The sequence below is a fragment of the Caloenas nicobarica genome, chromosome 1, assembly GCF_036013445.1.
Source record: "Caloenas nicobarica isolate bCalNic1 chromosome 1, bCalNic1.hap1, whole genome shotgun sequence".
Lineage (NCBI taxonomy): Eukaryota > Metazoa > Chordata > Aves > Columbiformes > Columbidae > Caloenas > Caloenas nicobarica.
Window position 1 is genome coordinate 93,066,776 of NC_088245.1, and position 23,274 is coordinate 93,090,049.

Here is a 23,274-nt window from a genome sequence, read left to right on the forward strand (position 1 = left end):
AATGACTTCAAAGCTACTCAGACATAGAAGATTATAGCTGATTGGAAAATCCTTCACCAAACAATTTTCTGCTCAAAAATATTGTTACATTAAGATTGAAATCCCTTGTCAAAACTGACAAGATGTGTGCATGTGCATATATATTTGGGTGGCTGTGAGAAAGTAAATGAACAATTTATGCTTAAGCATACAAATCCGAGAATGTCATCCTAAAAAAACAGGGTTATTGGAAGCTTACACCATCTGGTATTGCAAAAATACTCATTTTTTTGAGTGTGTTTTAATCATCGTTTCTGATATTCTACCTTGTTTCATATTCTACACATATACTAGCCCTACATTGTCAGCTGGAAAAAAACATTGAGCTGTTATGACAGTATACACAGGAGGCACGATCCTTCTGTGCAGATAGGAAAGCAGAGAGTTGAAAGTCTGCCCACGGCTGCATACAGAATTTCAATAAAATCATTGTGCTCTACCACCGTTCTAAACAGCCCAGTGCAAATGCGTGCAGTTGCATTTCATAGCTGTGCCAATTACGTACTTGTATGCTTCACGCATGTAAATATGAGCACAAACGCTCAAGATAGGTACAAACTGCTAAAAAGCTAATTCAGTATTGTCTTTGTTAAATACTTTGTACTTACAAGTACTAAGTGCTTTTATGCTAAACTTTATTTTATTTTATTTTATTCCATTTCCTCTTGAATGAGTGATTTTTCTTTGTACGAAATAAAGGTAAACATAGAAAGGTTAAAGACAAAGACAAAAGGAATGAAATGACTGTATTGTCAAAAGATAACAGGAGTGTAAACACTACGCTTACTCACAGGCAGCTATGAATTTGCCATTAGGATGAGGTTATTTCATCTCAGAACATAGACGTCCACTTGTGTGAGGGAGAAGGGGAGATTAAAATAATTATTCTTATATTTCATATTATCGAAGTACTCTAAGGCACCTTCACCTCCAAAATGCTCTCCTGGTAAAGCCTGAGTGTTTCGGGTGGTGGTTGGTTGTTCTTTTTGTGGTTTTGGTTTGTTGTTCTTTTTGTGGTTTTGGTTTGTTGTTTATTTGGTGGTGGTGGTGGTGGTGGATGGTTGGTTGGCTGGTTTTTGGGGGTTTATTTGTTTGTTAAAAACAAAAAAACCACAACAAACAAAACCACAAAACCAAACCAAAACCAAAAAACAACCACCAAAAAAAAAACCCCACCAAAAACGGTCCGTGATAAACTATTTCATCTCTGTATGTTTAAAATGTAGCAGCCTGGAGAACACAGTAGCTGAATCAAAAATACCTCTGATTTGAAACTTCAAAACCAAAGTCCAATTAATGTGTCTGCAAAAATGTAAAAGGTGAGACCTTTTGCTAAACTTTTATCTTATTTTCTAGAATTTTAATTAGGAATAACATCCATTACATACATAAATTACTGAGCAAAGAAAAGCAACGCCTCTTCTCTAAGTCACTAGGGAGATGAACTATGAAAGTTAGATGTACTAAGTGATCTCAAGGAAAGCCATTTTAGGAACAGCAAAAGTCAGCTCACTTCTGTCGCAAGGAGCTTTCACGTATGACCTAATCCACAGTGATATTACATTTATTCTCTTTCATTCCACCGAAAAAAAAAAATGTGACTTCTGACTTGTCTCAAGCTAGATGTTTTCCTCCCTTGAGAAGGTTTAAACACACATTATGAGCTTGGTCTAGTAATCATTCAAAGCAAAATTCTGACTCAAGCTCATAAGAGCTTTGTCTGTGTTAAGGACCACAGGCTCAGCCTCTTGCAAATACTTGCACTTAACATTGAAAGGCTTCATTGTTTACTGTATTACCAGAACATGCATATGCGCTTATAAATGGGAGGCATTTATCATTCTCAAACAGTGAAGAGGTGGCCACGGTTCATGAAGCAAGCAGTGAGATGAGACTCTAGAAATCTGGGTTCTGTTTCTCACTGAGCGACAGATTTATGTGACCAAGCAACTGCATTTTTTCCTATTTTAATAATCTTTTTGTAAACTGTAGATGATATTTTATTATGCTGCAGAGTGCTTTTAGATTAATGAATTAAATTCCCTGACTGATCATTAAACAAAGAGACTTCTTCACAAATATAATCAACAGCACAATGAAATATGAATGAGACACTATTCAGTGAGATGCAAGTGAAGCAGAAAATCTCTCATTTAAGAGAGCTAAAATATTTCCATAACATGAAGTTATGTTTCAGCCCACCTTCACCAAAAGACCATTTTCTACAATCACCTAATTTTCTGGCGTTTATATGGAAGTCCAGTTTTACTGTATTTACCAAATAGAGAAAAAAAAAAAGTATATAGGTAACTTGAACCCCTACAAGGATGTAGCCTCTCATGACCCTTTTGGGCATAATATGCCCACTCCTCTTTGCACAGTCATGTTATCTCAAGTCCTTTGAGCTTACAGATGGTTTTGCTGTAGCAGCAACTGTACAGCATGATTGCTGCCTGCCCCTTCCAGTGGGTCACACTGGTGCCACCACAGCCCTCAACCCTCTTCCCAGCACAGAGCTCCAGCGTGCCTGAGACTGAGGCAAGAACAGCAGGATGTCAAAAAAGAGCTCTCGGTATTGGGAAGTGACTTCTCTAGTGTGCACCTGTGAACTCCAAACCTGCAATCAGGTCTGAAAAACAGTGGACAGACTGTTTCTGTACCAGGAAGGACCTGCTCTCTGAACACTGACAGAAGTTGCACTACAGTAATCTTTTTAACACAGTTTAAACAAGAATAACACATGGTGAAGGAGGTCAGAAAAATCAACAGTATTCTTGGAGAGTTATCTGCCCCTAGAAAAGCCTCTGGGGCTGTATTTACCAGAAATGCTAGAAGCAATGATTTTCCTGAGCAAAGAGGAGGAGCTGCACCCAGCCAGCTCCTGAGCATCATTTGAATCCAGGTCACAAGAAAAAGTCATATTAACAGTCAGGAAAAAAAAATGGGTGAGCTATACAACACCTGGACACTGAAGAAAGAAAAGGCGGGGGGCTGGAGGAGAGGGGAAACTGAGTATAAATACAAGAAAGAAGGCAGGAATTAAATAAAAAGTAGGTTACGAGAGCAAGTCACTGAGGCACGTGTAGGTGAGCCCAGAAGTTCCACCCTGAGGCGAAGGTGGGAATTCAGGTGTGGAGCAGGAGCAGCAGCTGGTGCAGCACCAGAGCACGGCACCCGCAACCGGCTGGTGCCATCGCCTGCAGCTGCACGGTGACCCGCAATGCCCATACACATCCAAAGTATTAGAAAAAGCCTTCATTTTTTCCCCCTTCCAAAAAAATGTCATGAAATCCCGTATGAAATTTGCTTGCACCACAACACTGTGATAGGGGAGGTAGTCCCTTTCACCTGTGCAACCAGCAGTCCTGGGGATGTGATGGTCCAGGCTCACTTTCCCAGGGGATCGTGGGCAGCTTTGTGCCTGCTGCCATCTCAGAAGCACCGCGGCGCTGGAGGGGACAGGACTGCAGAGCAAGCACTTCAACACAACAACATCCTGCAGCTCAACAAGTCTACCAGGAACTGGCATCTGAAGGGAAATCACTCACATTTCAAGGGGGGAAAAAAAACCAAAACAAAACCTGCAGCTTAAAAAGAGAACACTTCAGCTCTCATAGCAAATGCATAACATTTGCAAACGAAGCTGAGAAGATATGAACTATAAAGTATTAAAAAAATCCATCCATTCAGATTGTAATAATTTACTGCATTGTTTGAATAATTATTTTTAAGCAGTGCTCTATAACAGATTACGAGCTTTCCTCAGGCTAAACCAGACCAAAACAGCTGGTAAAAAAAGTAATCAAATCACAGTTCCAATTAAGCCCAGCAAACAAACATTTTTTTGGCTACAGACACTATAGATGCTGGGAGGTTTAAATAACACTAATATTTGATTTCCACATCAAGCTTTGCTTCTTTTCACAGCATATGCCTGAGCAGTTAAGTCTTTAAAACAGACCTCCCACATTTAAAAGCATTAATTATTATTTATGCCAAAGTTTGTCCCTCTGTTTCAGTCAAAATCATGTGAATGCAATTTCTTTTTGCGTTAACACTATGTTTTTAGATTAAATGTGTAAAATTATTAGTTGCTTTTTAACATATCTTGCATTAGGTAAAATTGCTCTACTGCAAGTCTTGCTACTTGGCACTAGCAAGAGGGCAATACGTTATGTGGTGGTAGTGGCCTGTGAGCCAAATACGTCCCCTGGTCACTTTAAAGCTTAGTTCACACAGACTGCCAGCCCCAGCGTGGGGTCATCGAGCCTGATCCAGCAGCTTCTGTTCAGGTTACGATGGAGCGTCCCACGCTGGGACAAGTAGCCTCTTCAGGCTTCACTCCCATGGTTTCCATATGTTTTCAAATAAATCTCCCTGTCCTGTATTTTATAAATTACTCTCCCAAGACACGCAAAGTGAGTAAAGGCCAGACTTACATCCCACAAAGAAAATTGGATCTATGTATTCATTCATATTCATACACAGATGTATGTATATATATGAAGACAAAAGGAGAAGGAAAAGGACAGTTTTTCTTTTAAGGCATTGAAGGGACTTATTTGAACCGGAAGACCAGACCCAAAGCCCTCAGACATGCTGGAAGTTCAGCCCTGTGATTGTAGTAATTTATGCAAATTTCTAAATTATAGGGAAGGAGTGTGACAGTTGCAAACCATTTCAATATATTGCTAATTGAAGATTTTGTCATGCACATAGCTATAATGAAACTGTGATCATGAGGACTCTGAAATACAAAACCAAAAAAAAACCCCAAAAAACCAAAAGCAATAAAAACAAAGCCTTCAGGTTATCATAATTCTTCTGCAACAAGATACATGTGGGCAACTGGTGATATTTTTTGTAACTGATAACAAATATTTATTTTTAAAGAGCCTTGATGTACAAACATTCCATTAAGTTTCTTACAATTACCCAGGACACATAAAGCTGGCAGAATTGGACTCTGAATTATGAGAGTTGTAAAAACACTAGTGTGTACATAGCTGTCTATATTCTAACCTAAGTTTCAGCTGGACCAAATTACATTGCAAATCCACAATTATTGCAAATATTTGCACTGGTGAAGCTCAGCTGCTGCTTTTTTTATAAGACACTATTTTTAGATGAAACACTTGCTAAAGAACTTTTTAATGTATTTTTTAAATCCAAATGATAATTTGAAAGCTGGACTCCTCCTATAAGTAAAATCACACCAGCAACTGCTTTTGTTTTCTAACTGGATAACATGCACTTAAAGTTACATACTTCATTGAAATGTGTACATATTGATGTTAGTTATGGAGGTTAGCCAAATGGAATCTAAAAGAATACCACTGGATTAATATTATTAGCACACCAACTGTCCCGTATTTTAAATTACAAGATAATACGAAGTGGTTTTAAATGACTGACAGAGCTAAAGGTCTTCACTGGGTAAATTGGCTGAACAATTGATTCATTCCTAATTTTGCAAATTTCATAATCTGATTTGTGAGGTTTTTCACAAATACAAAAATAAATTTATCCACTGATTTATTGTACTGCTTCCCCTAACTGTAGAGTGATATGTTGCTACTTAAGAGGAATAGCATTTTATCAAAAAGCCACGTGTTCTCATCTGTCCAAGAATTTCTTACCGTGTGAAATGCTTGGCTTGTTCCCATCAAATCAGTGGGAACTCTGCAACTGACTTCAGAGATGGCACGAGCAACCCCTATAAGCAGTCAGAGCATTTGCATGTAAAATGTAAAGAAAAAAGAAAAAAAAGTACTCCAGCAGGCAACCATTCCCCCATTCCCCACCTTCAGAGAAGGTGAAAGCAAGCTTTGCTGATGAGGAAAGCATTCCTCCTCACTCGGGCCACTGCCGTTTTCACCTGACAGACTCCAGCGTGCCATCATCTGTCTCTGTCACAGGTTCCCCCAACTCCTACTGAGAGCCAGCAACGAGCATCGATCCACAGGCAAAGAGCCTGCCAGCTGCTTGAGATGGGAAAGCTGGCTTTCTCTACCCACCCGCTCTTTCTTACCAAAACAGGAACACAGTAGACAAGGATAAAAAAGTAGTTTGCGCAAAGGTCTGCAGGTCCATCGCAGCATGAGAAGGTGAAGTAAAAAGTTAAGTCAACAACAACATAGAAAAAAATGAATGCTTTGATGTTATGAATAGCTGCTGATGTGGACCATAACCCCTTCCTCCTGCCTTCTCCACACATGTCCCCGCTCTTCAGGGAAAAGCAGCCACAGAGCCACTGGTAATTTTTACCAGTTTCTCTTCAGTTGAACTTCTCCAGAATGAACAAGCCTTTACTTATTAGGATACATTTTATTAGGAGTTATGAAAGCCTTGGAAGGGTTCTCTTGATGACTCTCCAATGGGGGTCTAAAAAATGCCTTATACTTCTATTAATAGTTGTCTTCATAAACTTTTTTTTTAATCTCTATACAAAATCGCAATCATCACAGCTCTTCATGTTTTCAACTTGACATAAAAGAAACTCCTAATGGGACCTGGTGTGAAGGATTCTGCTTACATCCAAAGAATCTCCAGTCTGTAACAGTCAAGTTTGTCTGGCTCCAAACTTCGTTATAACTACTATAGGAAGGAAAGAATAATACATTTTTTTTCAACTAGAAACCTCTTCATATTACTGCAGGATATGACTGTTATCCAAAAAAAGTGTTTCTAAATTGGTTGCAGAGACAGTATGCAATATTGTATTTATTCTTTGGTTTGTTTTCAAATCAACCTTGCATACAGTCAGATTTTCAACTCATGGAAATAGTCCACAGAAAGTCAACAAAACACATAATCAGCCACCACAAAACAAATTTCAGTGCCCCGAATCAGAATTTACAATCTATAATAAAAGACCAAAAGCCACAACTGTATCAAAATACGTAATTTCTAAGATGTCAAGAACATTTCCAAAGTCCTAGCTCAGAGCAATGGCAAAGCATTTTTTTATAGAGTCTCCTAAATGGTCCTACAAAATCAGATGTATCCCACCGTACAACGAATGCATAAGCTCGTGTTCACATGTGTTTGGCATGGGGGCTGGGAATCTGATGACTTGACCAAACTGATCCAGGAAACAATCCTCTTCCTGCCCTCAAATCTCAAATCTAGCAAAAAGATTAATGTAGAAGGCAGGAGCAGAACGTGGTATCCACAGTGCCTAAGAAAAGTCAACTCGGAAGAGCATCAACATCCTTGAACTACATCTGATTGCTTGCTGTGGCCAATCTAATGCTTCAGAGGAAAATGAAAGATGAAACAACTCAAAAGCCAAATTGCTACATTACAGTGGAAAAAAGTCCTTCCAAATAGTGGACATTTTAAAACATGGTATGAAAATAATATAGATTACAAACAGACAATAACTTACGAAAAATCATTGATTCAGCATGCTTTTTATTCTGCTCTCTTTTGGGGAGAATTGTAACTCGAGACTTTTTTCTCTAGTAAAGAGAAACTACTTACAACACCACATATGTACTCATGAATGCAATATAATATAATGGATATATTATATTGCGTTTGTAAGTAATGTATTAGAATATTTCCTGCCGTACAAAGAGAAGAAAACACCTGCGGATCGGATGATCGTTTCAACCCGGTGGATGTGCAATCTGTGGATGCACATCTGGGTATCTGATGCTAACATGCAAGTATGAGGTAACAGCTTGACTGCTAGGATCGCAAGATAGACAAGAAAGCGTCCCAACAGATGGATAACTGACAAGCTATAAGATAATCCCTAATTAGAAAAGAATTTGGGATAGACAGCATGCCTGGGTTTTAAGGCTGTAATTTAAACATACTGGCCCTGGAAAGTAATTATTACACAGAAAAAACAATGTACTCCATTCCAAAGAAGCCCTTAATCCATGCTTAAACAAGCTCTATACTAAACAGATTTGTGGCTGAATACCTGCTTTTACCACAGGATTTGGGAGTTTTTCAATTAAAAGACTAACATTTAACTTGTTCACGGAACAGCAGAAGATACTTGTTCAGGGAAGAGATTAAGAATTAAAAGGTTAGGTTGTTATCACACCGCAGATGTGAATTAGAAGTAAAACTAGAAATATGACTGAGTGAAACCTAATGCAGTCCGTATTACAATCACATTTCAGGTTGGCTGTGGATTAGAATGGAACGGCAGCACAGCTGCAGTGTGGGGGCGAACAAGGATTAACCCCGGCTCGGCCTGAAAACCTCTGCTACTCTCTCCCTCCAGCCCGCTCAGGGATTCACCACCTGATGTCCTCCCCTTCACTGCTCCAAGCAAGCGGCTGGAGAAGGCAGAGACCAGGAGGCCTCAGGACTTCCCCAGCCACAGCCCCACTGCACACACACCTCCTCCCAGGCCAGGGCAGCTGTTTGCCTGTGAACACAGCATGAAGCAGCTGCTCCCAAAGGATGCGGGTGATGCACTGCACCTCTGAGTCACACTTACAAAGGGAAACTATATATATACATAACCACTTGCAAGTGCTTTATCTCATGTCCCCGCACTCCGCAGGACAGAAGGTTCTGTGAATCACTGTACAAGGAAGAAAACCAAACAAAAACAACAACAAGAAAACAGTCCACTGAGTTCAGGACAAGATGCAGCCCTTCAGCTTTGAAGTTGTTCCCATAATTTCTGAGATACTGTTAGGTAGATGCTCAGAGCTCTTGAAAATTCAGCGATGTAAAGAAACATCAAGGCAACCTTCTTAAAATACTGGCCAGAAGAGAATCAGAGAGACCATTTACACACTGCCTTCCTCGGAGGGGAAGGGCCTTGAGAAAAAGGAAAAAAAAAATCTTTTCTAGACTGCAACTTCATTTAGACAGCGCTCATTGAAACACAGGAGGTGTGTCCCCATTTACTGTAGTTCAAATCAGCTTTAAATCTCTTAGTCTAACACACTTATTACAATTTTATTATCATTATTTGCAGACCAATTCCATGCAAGACCTATCATTCAAACAGTCACCCCATTTTTCCCTTCTGAAACCTGAATATCTTTTTAGCAGTTAGGCACAGAGCAAATTTGCAGAGATACTCATCTTTCTTTTAAGACACCATTAAATCATACTCACATTTGAACCCAAATCAATATTCTTCCCTTTCTCATGAGATCCTAATACTTTTTAACTTTTTAAAAAATTATTATTATTTAAAAATACTAACTGCAGCATTTAGGTTTCAGTTAAACAATTACATAGGCATATTTTACTTACCATGGTAATTTTTTCCCTCCATTCTTCTTTCTCTTCCTGTTCTCTTTCATTTTCTGACCCTTTTAAGAAAATGTCTTTAGCTTTCTTTCTTCCATCATCTGCTGTGGTTAGTGTGGGTAGAGAAAAGATTTCCCTTTTACTGTTAATTTCACTGCCAGTTCATCTCCTCACACAGTATGAGAAATAAGACCATCATTGCCTATTAAATGTCACGCACAAGTAGCATTTATATGTCTTTCTAATTCCATCATCTGTGTTAACAAATACATATTTGTATGGCCTTGAGGTGAAAGCTCTGGACATGTGTTTTCACAGTCAAAGAAGCCAGGGACATTATATACTGTATAAAAATGGCAACTTAGTGAATGGTCTATTAATTTATGAGACAGAAGGTTCATTAGCCATGGTTAACTGAGATTTCTGAACAACTTCTTCTGCTAATATGTCTTGCTTCCTACCCAACTTCTGTTTTACAGCTGGAACAGTGATCTCATGTCCATGGTTAATACACCTTGACTTCACTTCAAGCCACAGTCCCTCAGCACTGCTTTAGTTTTCCATATTATTCTTCTGGGAGCAAAACCTGGAAATTCCTAGAACAGATTTGAAGAGCAGCTTGTTAAAATAACTGCCCATACCTGTCATCTCAGTATTAGGATCACATTACCAAAGTAAGAAAAAAGTCCTGATAGACCTTTAGAGAATTCAAGTTGGTTTGTAATCTAAAGAAGCACATTACAGCAGCTGGAGATGCCTCTGTTAAACTGGAATGAAATACTATTAATAATTTGCTTGGGTTTTTTTGTATAATAATAATAATGAGTACATTATGCAATTCATTATGAAAGCAAAGGAGGAATTCTTATTTACTGCATCCTACAGCCTCCTACTATTAACATGGCATTTTAAAAACTGCTACAGAATACATTTATAATAAAAATACTCCATACATGCATACCCTAACTCTTAGAATTGCCTTTTATAGAGATTAAGGAACTGTTCAGGTTAGGTTAAATCCTGTAAGTGAACTCTGTATAAGGCTGCAAAACATCAAAGAACATGTTCAATATTTAACTTTAACATGTTTGCCGAATTTTATGTCTTTTCTTACTTCAGCTGGGTAACAGATGACCATTTCAACATATTTTATAATAATCACCTTACAGATTTTCTCTTTTCTTCAGAAGAGAATGAAAAGCATTTTTTTTTCTTCCTTAAACAAAAATTTTGTGCCCCATTCTTACTATATGGGGCGGGGGGAAGATGCATTCTTAGAGATAAGTACGCTGTTGGTGGAAGGTTTTTGGTCACTTGTTTACTGGCATTTCCTAGAGTTAAGAGCTGGGTACTTCTAATTAATTTCTTCTGTTATTCTCCTTCCATTAAAAATCTCTGCCATATCAAAGAGAAGAGAAGCCTCTGTATTTTCTACCTAGAACTAATTGTTGTGAAAAATGGTTCCTCCAAATTGGAGAACAAATTTCTTCCTAGGATTTTGAACTCCTGATGATTACCTTACTCCTGCAAGTAAACTGACCACTACTGCTTAGGCTGAGCACAGTAAATGACTACTTTCATTAGGTTTCATGCTATTCACATGCACAATTCACCAGAATTTAAGTATGTGTATAAAGGCAGTATGACTTAAGTAATTCTTAAATACTCTGCTAAAAGTGTATGAACTCAGGTATTAGACATCCCCTCTAACAATACATGTCATTTTGGTTGAAAGTTTTGAAGCAATTGTTCTATGAAACTTTGATATGTTTTTACAGCACAAAGAGCAGCCTGGACAGGGTTATGAACAAACTGTATATCTTTAAAGCCCACAACCCTTTTCTGTCACTTAATCACCACTTTTAATTTAAAAAAAATTATTTAAAAATAACTACAAAAGAAGTATCATGAGATAAAGTACAACTCAAAAACGCATACAGATTGGAAACACCAATAGCAAGGAAAAATACATTATTTCAATGATGTTGAAGAGAACTGTCCTGTATCACTTCTGCAGTTACTCAGGCTTGGCACAGTGTCAATTTTTACCATATGGCTTTTTCTTCCCTTGTTGAAAGCGAATCTTTCTGTCAAAGAGCAGCTGTTCTAAATTATCACATCAAATTTTAACCTTACAGTAGACAACCACTGAACCCACAGATTCACGACAGCGAAATAGTTTGCCTCCTTGACCTATGAAGGATTTGTCGTTGTTTAGGTCTATTTCTGCCTTAGCACAACAGACACACCAGTTGTCGGGGTATCCCAGGCAAGCAGGTACTTAAAGCTGAAGCTACAAACTAATTCTAGGCCATGAACTTCTCATCTTCTCTCCCTAAGAAGACCGTGAAGTCCAAGTCACTGTGTTCCTATTGTGGTATCAAAAACAAACCTGCAATTTCAAATGCAAAGAAAAGGAGACATTACAGATGCAACCCTTGTTACTCAGTTTGTAATCCAAAGCAACAGTCAATTTGATACTTCTGCAGCCTAAGTGTTTCATTAAAGTCTGATATCAATTACTAGCTATTTAGATGTCTGCCAAGAGCGTGTTTTGACAACATCTTGTGCTCCACACTGAGGAGAGGCAGACATATAGAAGATCGTTGTCATCTTGTACTCATCTTTCAAAGATGGTTCTTACTTTAAGAACATTTTCATTGAATGTTATCAAAACTTACAGCTCTCACTACAATTGCTCTCTACTAAAGTCTAGTACCAGCTGTCAGTTGTAATGCAAACCCCTGTTAGCCTTTCGAATTTCCACTCTGGAACTAATAAAGGATTGCCAAATAGCTCTACACTCAGATACAAGTGGCAGAGAAACCGGTGGAGGAAGCGTGTGTTCAATGAATTCACACTGACAATACAATCTCTGTGCAACTCTGAGCTAAGCTGAATACTGAAAGTCACCAAAGGCAGTACAAGCAAAACATGCTCGAGATGATACAATTACTTTAGTTTTTAATCTTTTGAAAGCCTCCAAAGAAGCAAAGCCATTAAAATGAAAAGGTTAAGGAAATGCCAGCAAGATCCCTTAGGATTCTCTGTGATAGACAACCATAAGATACTTGCAGTAAAATCCTGCACAAAAATTGAACACGTAGTGGTCTTGAACATGTAGGTGTTAGAGAGATAAGGCAAAAATTTATATGTTAAAAAAGGAAGCAAATGTCCCACACATAGTTTTTAAATTGTAAAGAGTCTGAATCAATACCCAGTATATTCCACTACTTCGGGGGAGGTCGTATGTTTTTTGGGGTTTTTTTTGGGGGGGCGGGGGGGAGGCGTGAGGGCAGTGGCTTTTTGTTGCTTGTAAAGTAGGTGAAGGGGTCAAGGAAGAAATTGCAAGATATGTACAATGTCGTAAGGGATGTGAATTGAACAGTGTAACTGTATTAAGTTGCATTTTGTGAGTCATTAACACTTTTGCAAGTGTTTAATTTTCTGAGTGAACCTTTCCATTTCCCAACTAGTTTGAGATACAAAAATTCAATTCTGAAATACCCAATCATGTTATATGTTGACAGTGTAGTTCTGAACAACTTGCAGAGATGTATTAGTAAGCTTTTTTAAAGAACACTAACGCTAGGTTTCTAATCATTGAAAATTAAAAAATGAATAGAAATATTTATACTCATGTTTTTGTTTAAATATTTCTATCACAATCTCAAAAAAAATTAGTAAAGATACTTCTGCGGAGCACTAAAACAACACTTATATCTGGAAAATCTGTACAGGATGGTATTGAAAAAAAAATCTCTTTTTTAGGAATTTCAGAAGATTTCTCTTTAATTTTTGCTTCATTAGGACATGTGACAAATGTGCTTACAAACCATAAGATTGTGCCCAAGAAATTCTGCCTTAAAAAAACTTGCATTTTAAATCTACTGCTTATGATGTACAAATTGGAGAATATTTTCAAAATTTGAAACAGAAAATGTCACATAAAAAGTTGACTGTAATCTTTTGGAAGTATTCAGTACAACATAATTCTTTCCCTATGAAAAATCACCTGGATATCTCTGACAACATTCGTAAGAGTTAAATAAATTCTAAGTAAGGTAAATCTGTCATCGTGTACTCTGTTTATGTATTTCTAGAATATAAAATGGATAAAAACAATGAACATTTTACAAATAAAGTGAGTCACAATTTATAGATGCTGCCATTTTAATTTACTAGCTTGAAAATCAGCTTTTTAAAATCAAAACAGTACTTCAAACAAAAGGAAAAAAAATACACCTCAAACCTCGGCTTTAAAAAATATGAATCCCTAGCTTTTTCAGATTTTGTGTAAAAGGAAACTCTTAATGGTTCCATTATTACATTACATGATCTTCATATGATCGGTTTCTACATTTTATTAACCGTAATTGTTCCTATATAGATCCTAAGAATTAAAACCACGTGCTTTTGTAGTGTAAGGAACGCATCCAAGCCAGTCTGCTATTTCCAAGGGAAAATGTTATTGTCTTTGCAGTTGCAGCAAGCACGTTGTGCCTTCCATCTGTTTTCACTTGCACAAAGTTGAGCAGTTCCTCACAGTACCTTTTTCTACATGTAAAGTTATCTTTTATCTATTGATATAAGCAAGTAAAAAGTATATTTACTTATGCAGCAACAAAAGGTTTATTTGAAGTAAAGGAAAAAAAATCTAGAGAAATGGTTTTTTTATCCTCAGTATTAATGATGTTTTGCATATTTTTGTCTCAAGTCCAGCATTCATTTTACTGAAAGAATCAAGCAATGTATACGATGGTTCAGATTTAGCAGCCACAGATGGCATTCCTTTCATATGTCCATAAAGTCAGAGAGAGAAATATGATTTAGGATATGCTCACTATACAACTTGAAGTACTGAATAATTTATAGTGTTAGGGGAAATTTTGTGAAGTCATTTTTGCAATAACCAGGTACAGTGGGTGAACTTCACCTCTCCCTCCTTTACCCCTTACTCCCTTTTCTCCCATTAAATCCACCGGATTAATAGCTAAAAATTATGTACATGAGCAAGGACTGTTGGACTACATTCTCTTTTTTCTTCTGGTTTCGTTATAGAAAATGTGTCAGTCAGCTTGTGGTTAAAACTTACAATTTTATTACATAGTATTACACAGGAAATTTACAAGTCAGACTTACTCAATTCCAGCAACTAAAATTTAGAATTATGAATTATTGAAATGATAGCATGCAGAAAATGTAATTCTGTGCTTTAGAGTCATTCTGTTTGGGCCCACCAATTTAGTTTTCCATTTGATAATGGGAGCCACAAAGCTTGTTTTTGGTCAAAAGGGTCACCTGTTGGAAGCATTCAAAAGAACATTCAAGCCGACTTGTGCTCCCACATGGATAAACTATTGCCCACTACATGTTTGCTAATTAAGTGTATCATCATGAAAAATACCATTCTCCATGTCCCACTAGTCTTTCTGAAGTGCATGAAATAAACCAACAACAGAATAGACACATTCAGGATGGAAAAAGATTTATTAGTCCAAGCCTGCCAGTGCAGGATTTCCTTTATCATCTGGTTACTGCAGTTTTAAAAAATGAAAAATTTTTAAATGAAATGAGGCTTCCATTATTTCTCCAAGGAGATTACCAGATCATTACAGAACTAAAGACATTTTTTCCTAACATTTATGCTACATTTTCCCATTTATTTTTATACTATTACCCCAACTAACCAGCCTTCACATCATGAGACCTATTTCCTCTCTGTAGTGTTGAAAACAAAAGTAAGCCTGGCTTCTCCACATACAAATCACTCACTGGGCAGGTGATGTGAATGCTCCTTTTGTTTTATTGATCTTTAGGCTGTTCCAAACATTATGCCACTGTATAATCTCCTGGTGTACTTGCAACTTAAATAGCACACACAAGCCTCATTGCTCTTTTCATAAAAATCAGAGTGTTTACTTCGAATATGTACAGAGATAGTCAAAAAGGATAAGTAGAGCTATGGAGCAATTAGACTCTTCTCCAAATAAGAAGGTGCTAGTAGAGAGGGAGAGCTGGGAAAACAGGTATTAGAGGTGAGGTATTAAACATGAAAGAGATCTAGAAAATTGTAAACAGAAAAGCTGAAAAGGGAGCAGTTATTTTCTCACTATAAAAGGAAAGCCTTATCCAACTGACTTAAAACTAAAGGCTTAAACACGGCAAAAATATATATTTTTCACACAAGTTATGGCATTCGTTACCATAAAAACTTATGGAGACTAAGAATATCACTGAGTAAAAAAAATACACAAATTAACAAGTGACAGGTCATCAAATCCTATTATACATAGCTTTTCTTACAAGATGTGTCTTAAGTCTTAGGAAGTCACCAGTTGATTGGCAGAAGTTGAAAGGCATACCCAGTAAAGCAGCGCTTTACAGTTTCTTGTACTTTTACTTAAGAGTCTTCTGTTAGCCACTGTCAGGAAAGAATACTAAGGCAGATAAACCTCTGATCTGATCTACTACAGCTGCTTGATGTGGAACAAATGTAGAAGATGAGTCACCCTTGCTGACTGGAGAACAGGATGGAGACTACCAGAAAGCATTAGTTCCAGTGTACATTTCCAGTCAGTTGTGTTGGGTTTGTTTTGTTTTGTTTTTTCTAATTAAAACAAATTAAAACATTCTAAGAGAGGAGATGCTATAAAGATGTAGTTTGGCCAAAATGTCATGAAGACAACCATGAAATACTACAATAAGATTAAATAGACAGGATGACTATGATGCAAGTGCTAAGAAAGATGTAATAACAAAGTCTACAGTGGATGACATATACGTTATTTAGTTAACTAACATATGTATTAGCTAAGGGGAAAAAAAGGTATGAAAGAGTGGCTTTTCCAACACACTCCCTCACACATCTTACCTTGCCTTATACAAACCAGCTCCCTCCAAAATACTGAACAGTTGCAAAAGTCTTTGCTAGAGGAGGTGTTAAATCTTAAGCTGTTAACCTAAAGTATACCACAAAGACTAAAATGTTAATACCTCAAAGCAAGGTATACATTTAGCTTTTGAGGAATCATTTCTCCACACACAATAATGAGGACAAGGAAAGTCTCAGCAAAATTGGTCCTGATTCTTTAACTGACTGACAGGTACATATCGTACACGTAAAATGCTTATTAATTGGTAGGACCCAGAACAGAATAATAATCTTTCCAACAAGAACCAATCCGCTGAGTAAAGCAAATAGTTCAATCTTGGCATTTCAGAGATTAGATACAAACTTGTTATAAAAGCATATGTTTTTATACGTATGTGTACACCATTAACAAAAGAAGGGGTAAGCCTTACGCATTCTTTTCCTGGTTATGTAGAGAAAGGGAAGCAGTCATGAAAAATGGTACAATTTGTGTTATTTGAGGGTGTTATTTGAGGGCATGACTATGCCATAATATTTTTCAAAGTAGCAGGTAAAGCTTTTCTGAATGAAACTTAAACAGGCTAATCATACATGTAGGGTCCTTCATCTTATTTATTAGTCATAATCTCCTGTTAATGCAAAATGACATTGTTTCCAAAAAAACCATTATGGAAACAAACCAAATCAGAAACAGTCTGAACGTAGGATCAAGTAGCGACAGACAGTAAGTTGCTGAATGCTTCCAACTATCATGAAGGCAAGAATTGCTATTACTTATTACTCTTTTGAACTTCAGATGAAGGTCTTTTTTTCCTAAATCATTACTTCATTCCAGCCTGTACTTTTAACACCATTTTGGATCTTCTTCAGCCTCTACAATTCTGTCTCTACTGCCCTTAAGTTGAAATAACAAATGAACAAGCAAACAAGCAAACATCAAAAACCTTACACTCCAAAAACTAAAAGAAGGAGCAAAAGAGGGAGAGAAGAAAAAGAAAAGATGCAGGAGGAGCTTTGAGCCTGATGACAAAACTGAAGACTTTTTTCTGAGCTCTTGAACTCCTGCTGAGTTGTCAATGCCAACAAATGGGAGGTTTTGAATTACTGACTCCTTTTAGAGTGCACTTCAATCACACCACACTGAAAATATTTGATAAATAGGACTTCCAGTAAAAGTTAGTAGAACGTTATACATTAAATCAGAATAAACTAGAAGGACCTGTCGCTTTTGTTAATGGTTTCATCATATATCACTCCCTTGATCAACAGCTGGTGAAGAAGTCCAAAAAAAAAAAAAAAATTACTAGTCCTATGGTCTGATTTTATGGCTTCCAAATCATGTATGCTATACTCACACATGCACGTGAACTCACTCCTAATCTCCGCAGAACTCAGTAGGAGCTGCCTTGCCTACCCCAAACATCTGAGAACCTGTTTTTAATAAAACAATTTATTTTGTTTTACTTCATTTAGCTCAACTTCTGCTCAATTGTACTCTGACTCCTTCTGGAGTGATTGTTTTTTCGTGCTCATGTGTAACTGAAATTCTAAACCAAGACTTTTCAACCACTTACAAGGATACAGGCTCTACATACAAGCAAGTCTATATACACTGGTTAAAAGAGTATCACTAACATTTTAGCATTTTTAAGTGCAGTGATAGAGGGTCATAGATAAAGCATTTCTGAATAATCAAATATGCTCTGCTGGATTCAGCTATTAACAGAAGAGTTTAGCTTGTTTTTCTTAATATTGGTATCTAACTGCAGAAAATCATACTCAAAAGACTCTGTTTCCCAATTTATTCATTTTGAGGGCAAAACCAATTTAAAATCTGCTTAAAAGCAAAAACAAACAAAACACACTCTTGCCCCTTTCCCCCAAAATCTCCCTGGCATTTTCTGAGAAAAAGTCACCCTAATGAGAGCAACAGTTTTCACAACTACCTGGCTCTGATTTGGTGGGCTCCTAGTAGCTCCCCAGGACTTGGCTGTTTGACATAAAGATTGCTGTAGGACTCATGAAAATGGAATAGGTGTTTTCTCAGCCAGGTTCAGAATACTTTGAATTTCTTGTTCTTATGGATATATGCATATTCACATGTACACAAACACACATAGACAACCCCCCAGTAAATATGTCAGCTACTACTCCTTCCATCCATGGTCTTTCTAGAGATTACTGTTTAATTTTGACTTATTTATTTAAGAGAAAACCCTTTGCCACAGCCAGCACCTTTTAAGGTACTCTGTGAAAAGAGGCTTTAGACTTAAGTAGCACAAAACTTCAAAACGTACATCTGTAAAAAGCAAAATTTAGACCACTTTCATTTTGGTAGATATTAAAATCAGGTAAATACAATATGCATTTATCTAACATTTAAAAGAACTTTTCTAGAAAAACTCAAAACCCCTGGTGTAGTCTTGATCTTGGGAGCATTCACATAACCACAGTTTGCAGAAACCAAAAGTCTGGAGAAAATTATTTTGAGTTGAATACATGAGTATTCACGAAAATGCAATTTTGAAGTTCAAATATTAATTTTTCAAATGTGTCTGCATTTAGGAATTTTGCTACCCGAAACAATGCCACCTCTTTTTTTCTGACCAATCCCAATTAATCAACACAGCTCAGTAGCAAATATTATACATTAAGCCAAGAGGTTAAAAAAAAAAAAAATCACACAAAGAAATTCAATATTTTGACACAAACAATGCATTTGAGAAACCTATAATCTACTGAAAGGAAGTTCAAGAGTGATAAGACAGATTTGCTACATACTGCATTAACTAAAAACTAGTTGTTGACCCTTATAAAATATTTTTAGCAAATTGCATTATTTACACAGATTAAATAAACCCCATTTTCTTGGCGATTTGATGAACTAATTCATTTCTCTCAAGAATCTGGAGAAAATTAACAGGACCCAATACACAGAGTAGGGACGTAAAGTGAAGCCCTTGTTAATAATTGAACTATGAACATGGAGGTCATTGTTACCTTGGCACGCAAAGCCTCTTTCTTCATAGCCAGCATTACACAAGCACTTCCCTATGGGCACTAGCCATTCTCCTTCTGTACTGCAATACATCTTGGGTGGCTCTTCCTCCTTGGAATGATTTACACAAGAACCACGCACCTCCACCAGTGACTGGGAGTCCATGGGTACCGTATCTGGAAACATGGCGAGGTTCTTGACAGTGAAAGGGCACTTTTTGAAGTATACTCGCACCGAGACTAAGGCAACACACGCACCTACATCTTGGAAAGCCAAGTAAAAGCCTTTCCTGCTGACAGGTCCCACCTCACGGACTTCCGTGTTCAGCTTGAGAATTCGGTCCCCAAGGTCCATTTGGGTGAAGCTCTCGTCAGCTGCAATGGTGTCGATCTTTGTAAACTGGTGCTCTCTGAACTTTACTGAGTGGTCATCGTCAGATTCCATGTAATAGAGATTGAAGGTCTCTTTGCAAGTGCCCAGAACTAGAGGGATACTATTACAGTCCCTCAAGGTAAACTTGAGCTCCACATATATCTTCTGAGCTGAATTGCGTGGAATCCAGTTTGTTCGCAGCCAATTGTTCTGACTGTGATCCATAACATTGCACACTTGGTAGGTTCTGATTGGAGTATAATGCTCATCAACACCACTAATCTCTTCCCACTACGAAAAAAAATAAAATAAGAGTAATGATTATACCAAGAAAAATCACATTTAAATCACATTTAGAGAGAAAAGTTGTGAAAAAGTAAAAATCACTTTACTTGGACGTCACTATAAAATAGACAATAAAGTCTGGTCGAACTTCCACTTGCTTTTTTCCTATTAGAACATCTTAAATGAACACAGAATTCACCATTAAGAAGTCCATTTTTACCAAGTTATTTCAAGGTGGCATAAAAGAGATGCTACAGCTGTTTTGCATTACTAAAAGTGTGTGATTACCTAAACTATAATCAGTGCCATTACTTCAGTCATGAACCACACTTCACCTCAAACAGAAGAGCTTCACTAGGCAAACACCATATTTTCACTGCTAGAATCAAGCTGTATTTCAAAGATTAAACGAGATTTAAAATCTTACCAAACCAAAGCAAATGGCTCCCACTGAAATTCCATATAGTCATAATAAAATGTTACAGTTTTAAATTTTTTCAAACCATGTCAATTGATTTTGCTTGGGATATATTTTCTCTAGACAGTCAAGCATAGCCCAGTTTCCAGAGTTATTAAAAGCTACCTCCAACTTACCGTATCTTGGTTATTTAACTTCTGTGGAATATATAGGCTATGACACTAAAATGGGTTTGAAGAATACATAGTCATCATTTATTTTTACATCACTCATCAGCTGTCAAGCTTACTTGATCCAGACAGGGAAGAAATGGGCTTCATATTTATGGATTACTCATGTACCAGTCCTACCTGATTTCTGAAGTCACTCTTATCAGAGAGGAATATTTACCAATCACAGGAAAAAAGAAATCCTAAATATTTACTGTTAGTCATTCACCATACACAACTAAGTGACTTAAGATGCACTCTTCTTCACTTTCTCCATGAATGGATGACTAGGATCATTTTGTTTTGTTTTGTTTTTTAAGGTCATAATTCTTCAGCTTTTACCCACACCAAAACTGCAGCTGTTCTATACTCTGAGTCTTAAAATGCAAAATGAAGAGCTCTACCACTAAAGCGCAGGAATTAAAATTCTTATTACAATGAACAACACTTGCTACAGGATCACAACATGACTGAAGTGGAAATAAACCCTTCCAGATCTTCTAGTCCAACCCTCTGCTCATGCAGGGTCAGCCAGAGCAGGTTGCTCGGGATGCTGACCAGTCAGGCTTTTGAATATCTCCAAGGATAGAGACTCCACAGCCCCTCTGGGCAACCTGGGCCGGTGTTCGATTGTACTTGAAGTAAAAAGGTTGGTCCTTATGTTTAAATGGAGTTTCCTGTATTTCCGTTTGTATCTATTGCCTCTTAGCCTTTCACTGGGCACCAGAGAGAAGAGTCTGGCCCCATATTCTCTATACCCTGCCATCAGGCATTTACAAACACTGGTAAGATCCCCCTGAGCCTTATCATCTTCTGTTCTATGCTTCAAAGTTAATTACAAAACCAAAAGAGGTAAACTCCTATCGTGATAATGAAGTGCATACTAACAGAGCATAGAGTAGGCACAGAAATCCCTGCTTCACTGTCACCCACATAAACAGCTTCTGCAAAAAAACACAAATGCTGCCCCACAAAACCAGATGCTGTGCAGCTGGGGAGTAGTCAAACTTAAAACAGAGCTGCTGCACAGTACAAATAGTGGAGACATGAAGCAGATGAAATTAAACATGTTGTGAGAAATCACTGCCACTCCTGGTGGATGGAAACAAAGAACTTCTACCAGGAAGACCTCTTCCCTCAAAAATCAAGTCACATCAATACTACATTTAAGATCTCAGTCTAACAGTTATTCCTTTCACATAAACACCTTTTGCTGAAGGATCTTAGTGTACCGCAGAGCAAACATTAGGAAAGTACTGTTCCCATTTTACTGACAAAGAAACTGAGGTGCAGAAATATTAACTCTCTTTACAGTTTCCTGGTTTTACAAGACATAATAGAGAAAGAGAGAGAGGGAGAGAGAGAAGGACAGGGAGAAGGAAAGACAAAGCAAGAGAGAAAGCAAGAGAAAGCAAGAAAGCAAGAAAGAAACCACATCAGAGTAACATCTGAGACTTCTCAGTTCCAACCCATTGACTTTAAAGACGCTTTGATATGACTGAGAGCTGGCCTGCACAATGAAATTGTCCACGCACCACTGAAGATGTGATTTTAAACCATGTTATTAAACCAGTAGATAAAAGCAGTATAAATATTCCTCCTTTAATTGAAACAAAGTTTATTTTATTTCACTTAACAGATCTGACTATACACAACTTTTATCTCTTCCTGACTAGTTCAACAGAGTTGAAAACACAGTCTTGGATGTGTATGCAGCAGCTGAAACACTGCAGCAAGCCATAACACACTACATTGCCAAAGAGAGATAGCGGTACAGGGACTCTCTGAGTCCGAGTTACTACACTGGAGCTCATGGCCACTTGAGAGCTGAGCACCACATGGCAGCTCATCATACAAGGATAAGATCTCGCGTGCAGCAGAAGCAACTGAACCCTGGGCTCCCAGCCTCTGCGAAGTTCCCAAAGCTGAGTGGAGGACCCTCCTCTAACGGATGTCCGTGTACAGATGTCCCTGAGCCAATAATATGATGCTGTTCAAAAAGCCATTCAGATGTCATAATTGCCTCCTGTGAAGCTGGATGTATCCACTCAATTACAGGTCTTACCTGGACAAATATTGATCAAAATGCAGTTTAAAAGATTATATAATGAAACATAATTTTATAGAAACTTAAAGCAGCTCACACTACTTCATAAATGATCTGCTTATTATCTCTTCTGTTATTTCTAATCAGTTCAACATATTTTACATGTCCGGTGGAACATAGAAACAAAACCAGGAACCTGCAGAATTTAAAACATCTCCACAGCAGACATTATTTTTCTGAACAAGTCTCAATGCAATTTTTTTCATAAGGTTCTTATCCAACACACTCACACTGACAGTTAAATGTAGATGTATGATCTGCACAATAACGGTAGCACCACTACCTATGTTCTTCACCTAGAAGTTGCAACATGCAATTATCACTTCATTAATTTGTAATGAAGAACAAATTGCTTGGAAACAATTGTAGATTGCCATGTCAGTCCACTTGCATAAACCACAACATTTCAAGTCTATCGTTTAATGCTGAAGCGCTGCTGAATGGAAGCACCAATCGCACAGTGGGTGCTAACTTGACCAAAATACTTTAACTGTTGTAAAATTACGGAGACTGCAGCTATCACTTTAGAAGGAGCTAAGGTCAAATAAGTCACTGAAACTACAGGAAGACTGTCCAAATCAGAACACATGCCACGTTCAAGTAGATTTCCGACTTCAGTAATTACTATGATCAAACTAAAACAGAAGCAGTACATTTACATTGCTCATATATTGCAACTTTTCTCAGTAAGCTATCGTATTGCCATCCCCATGTGATCTTAATTCTAAACAGATTATC

The 23,274-nt window shown here is 37.5% G+C and overlaps 1 protein-coding gene across 4 annotated transcripts in view; it reads right to left on the reverse strand.

Moving 5' to 3' along the window:
- The window catches only part of EPHA3 (EPH receptor A3), a 245,289-nt gene that overhangs the window by 146,333 nt on the left and 75,682 nt on the right, over positions 1-23,274 (reverse strand). For all 4 annotated transcript variants that reach the window (XM_065657430.1, XM_065657422.1, XM_065657450.1 and 1 more), the window contains one exon: positions 19,148-19,808. In XM_065657430.1, the coding sequence (XP_065513502.1) occupies positions 19,148-19,808 (661 nt within the window). The remainder of the gene's footprint in view (positions 1-19,147; positions 19,809-23,274) is intronic.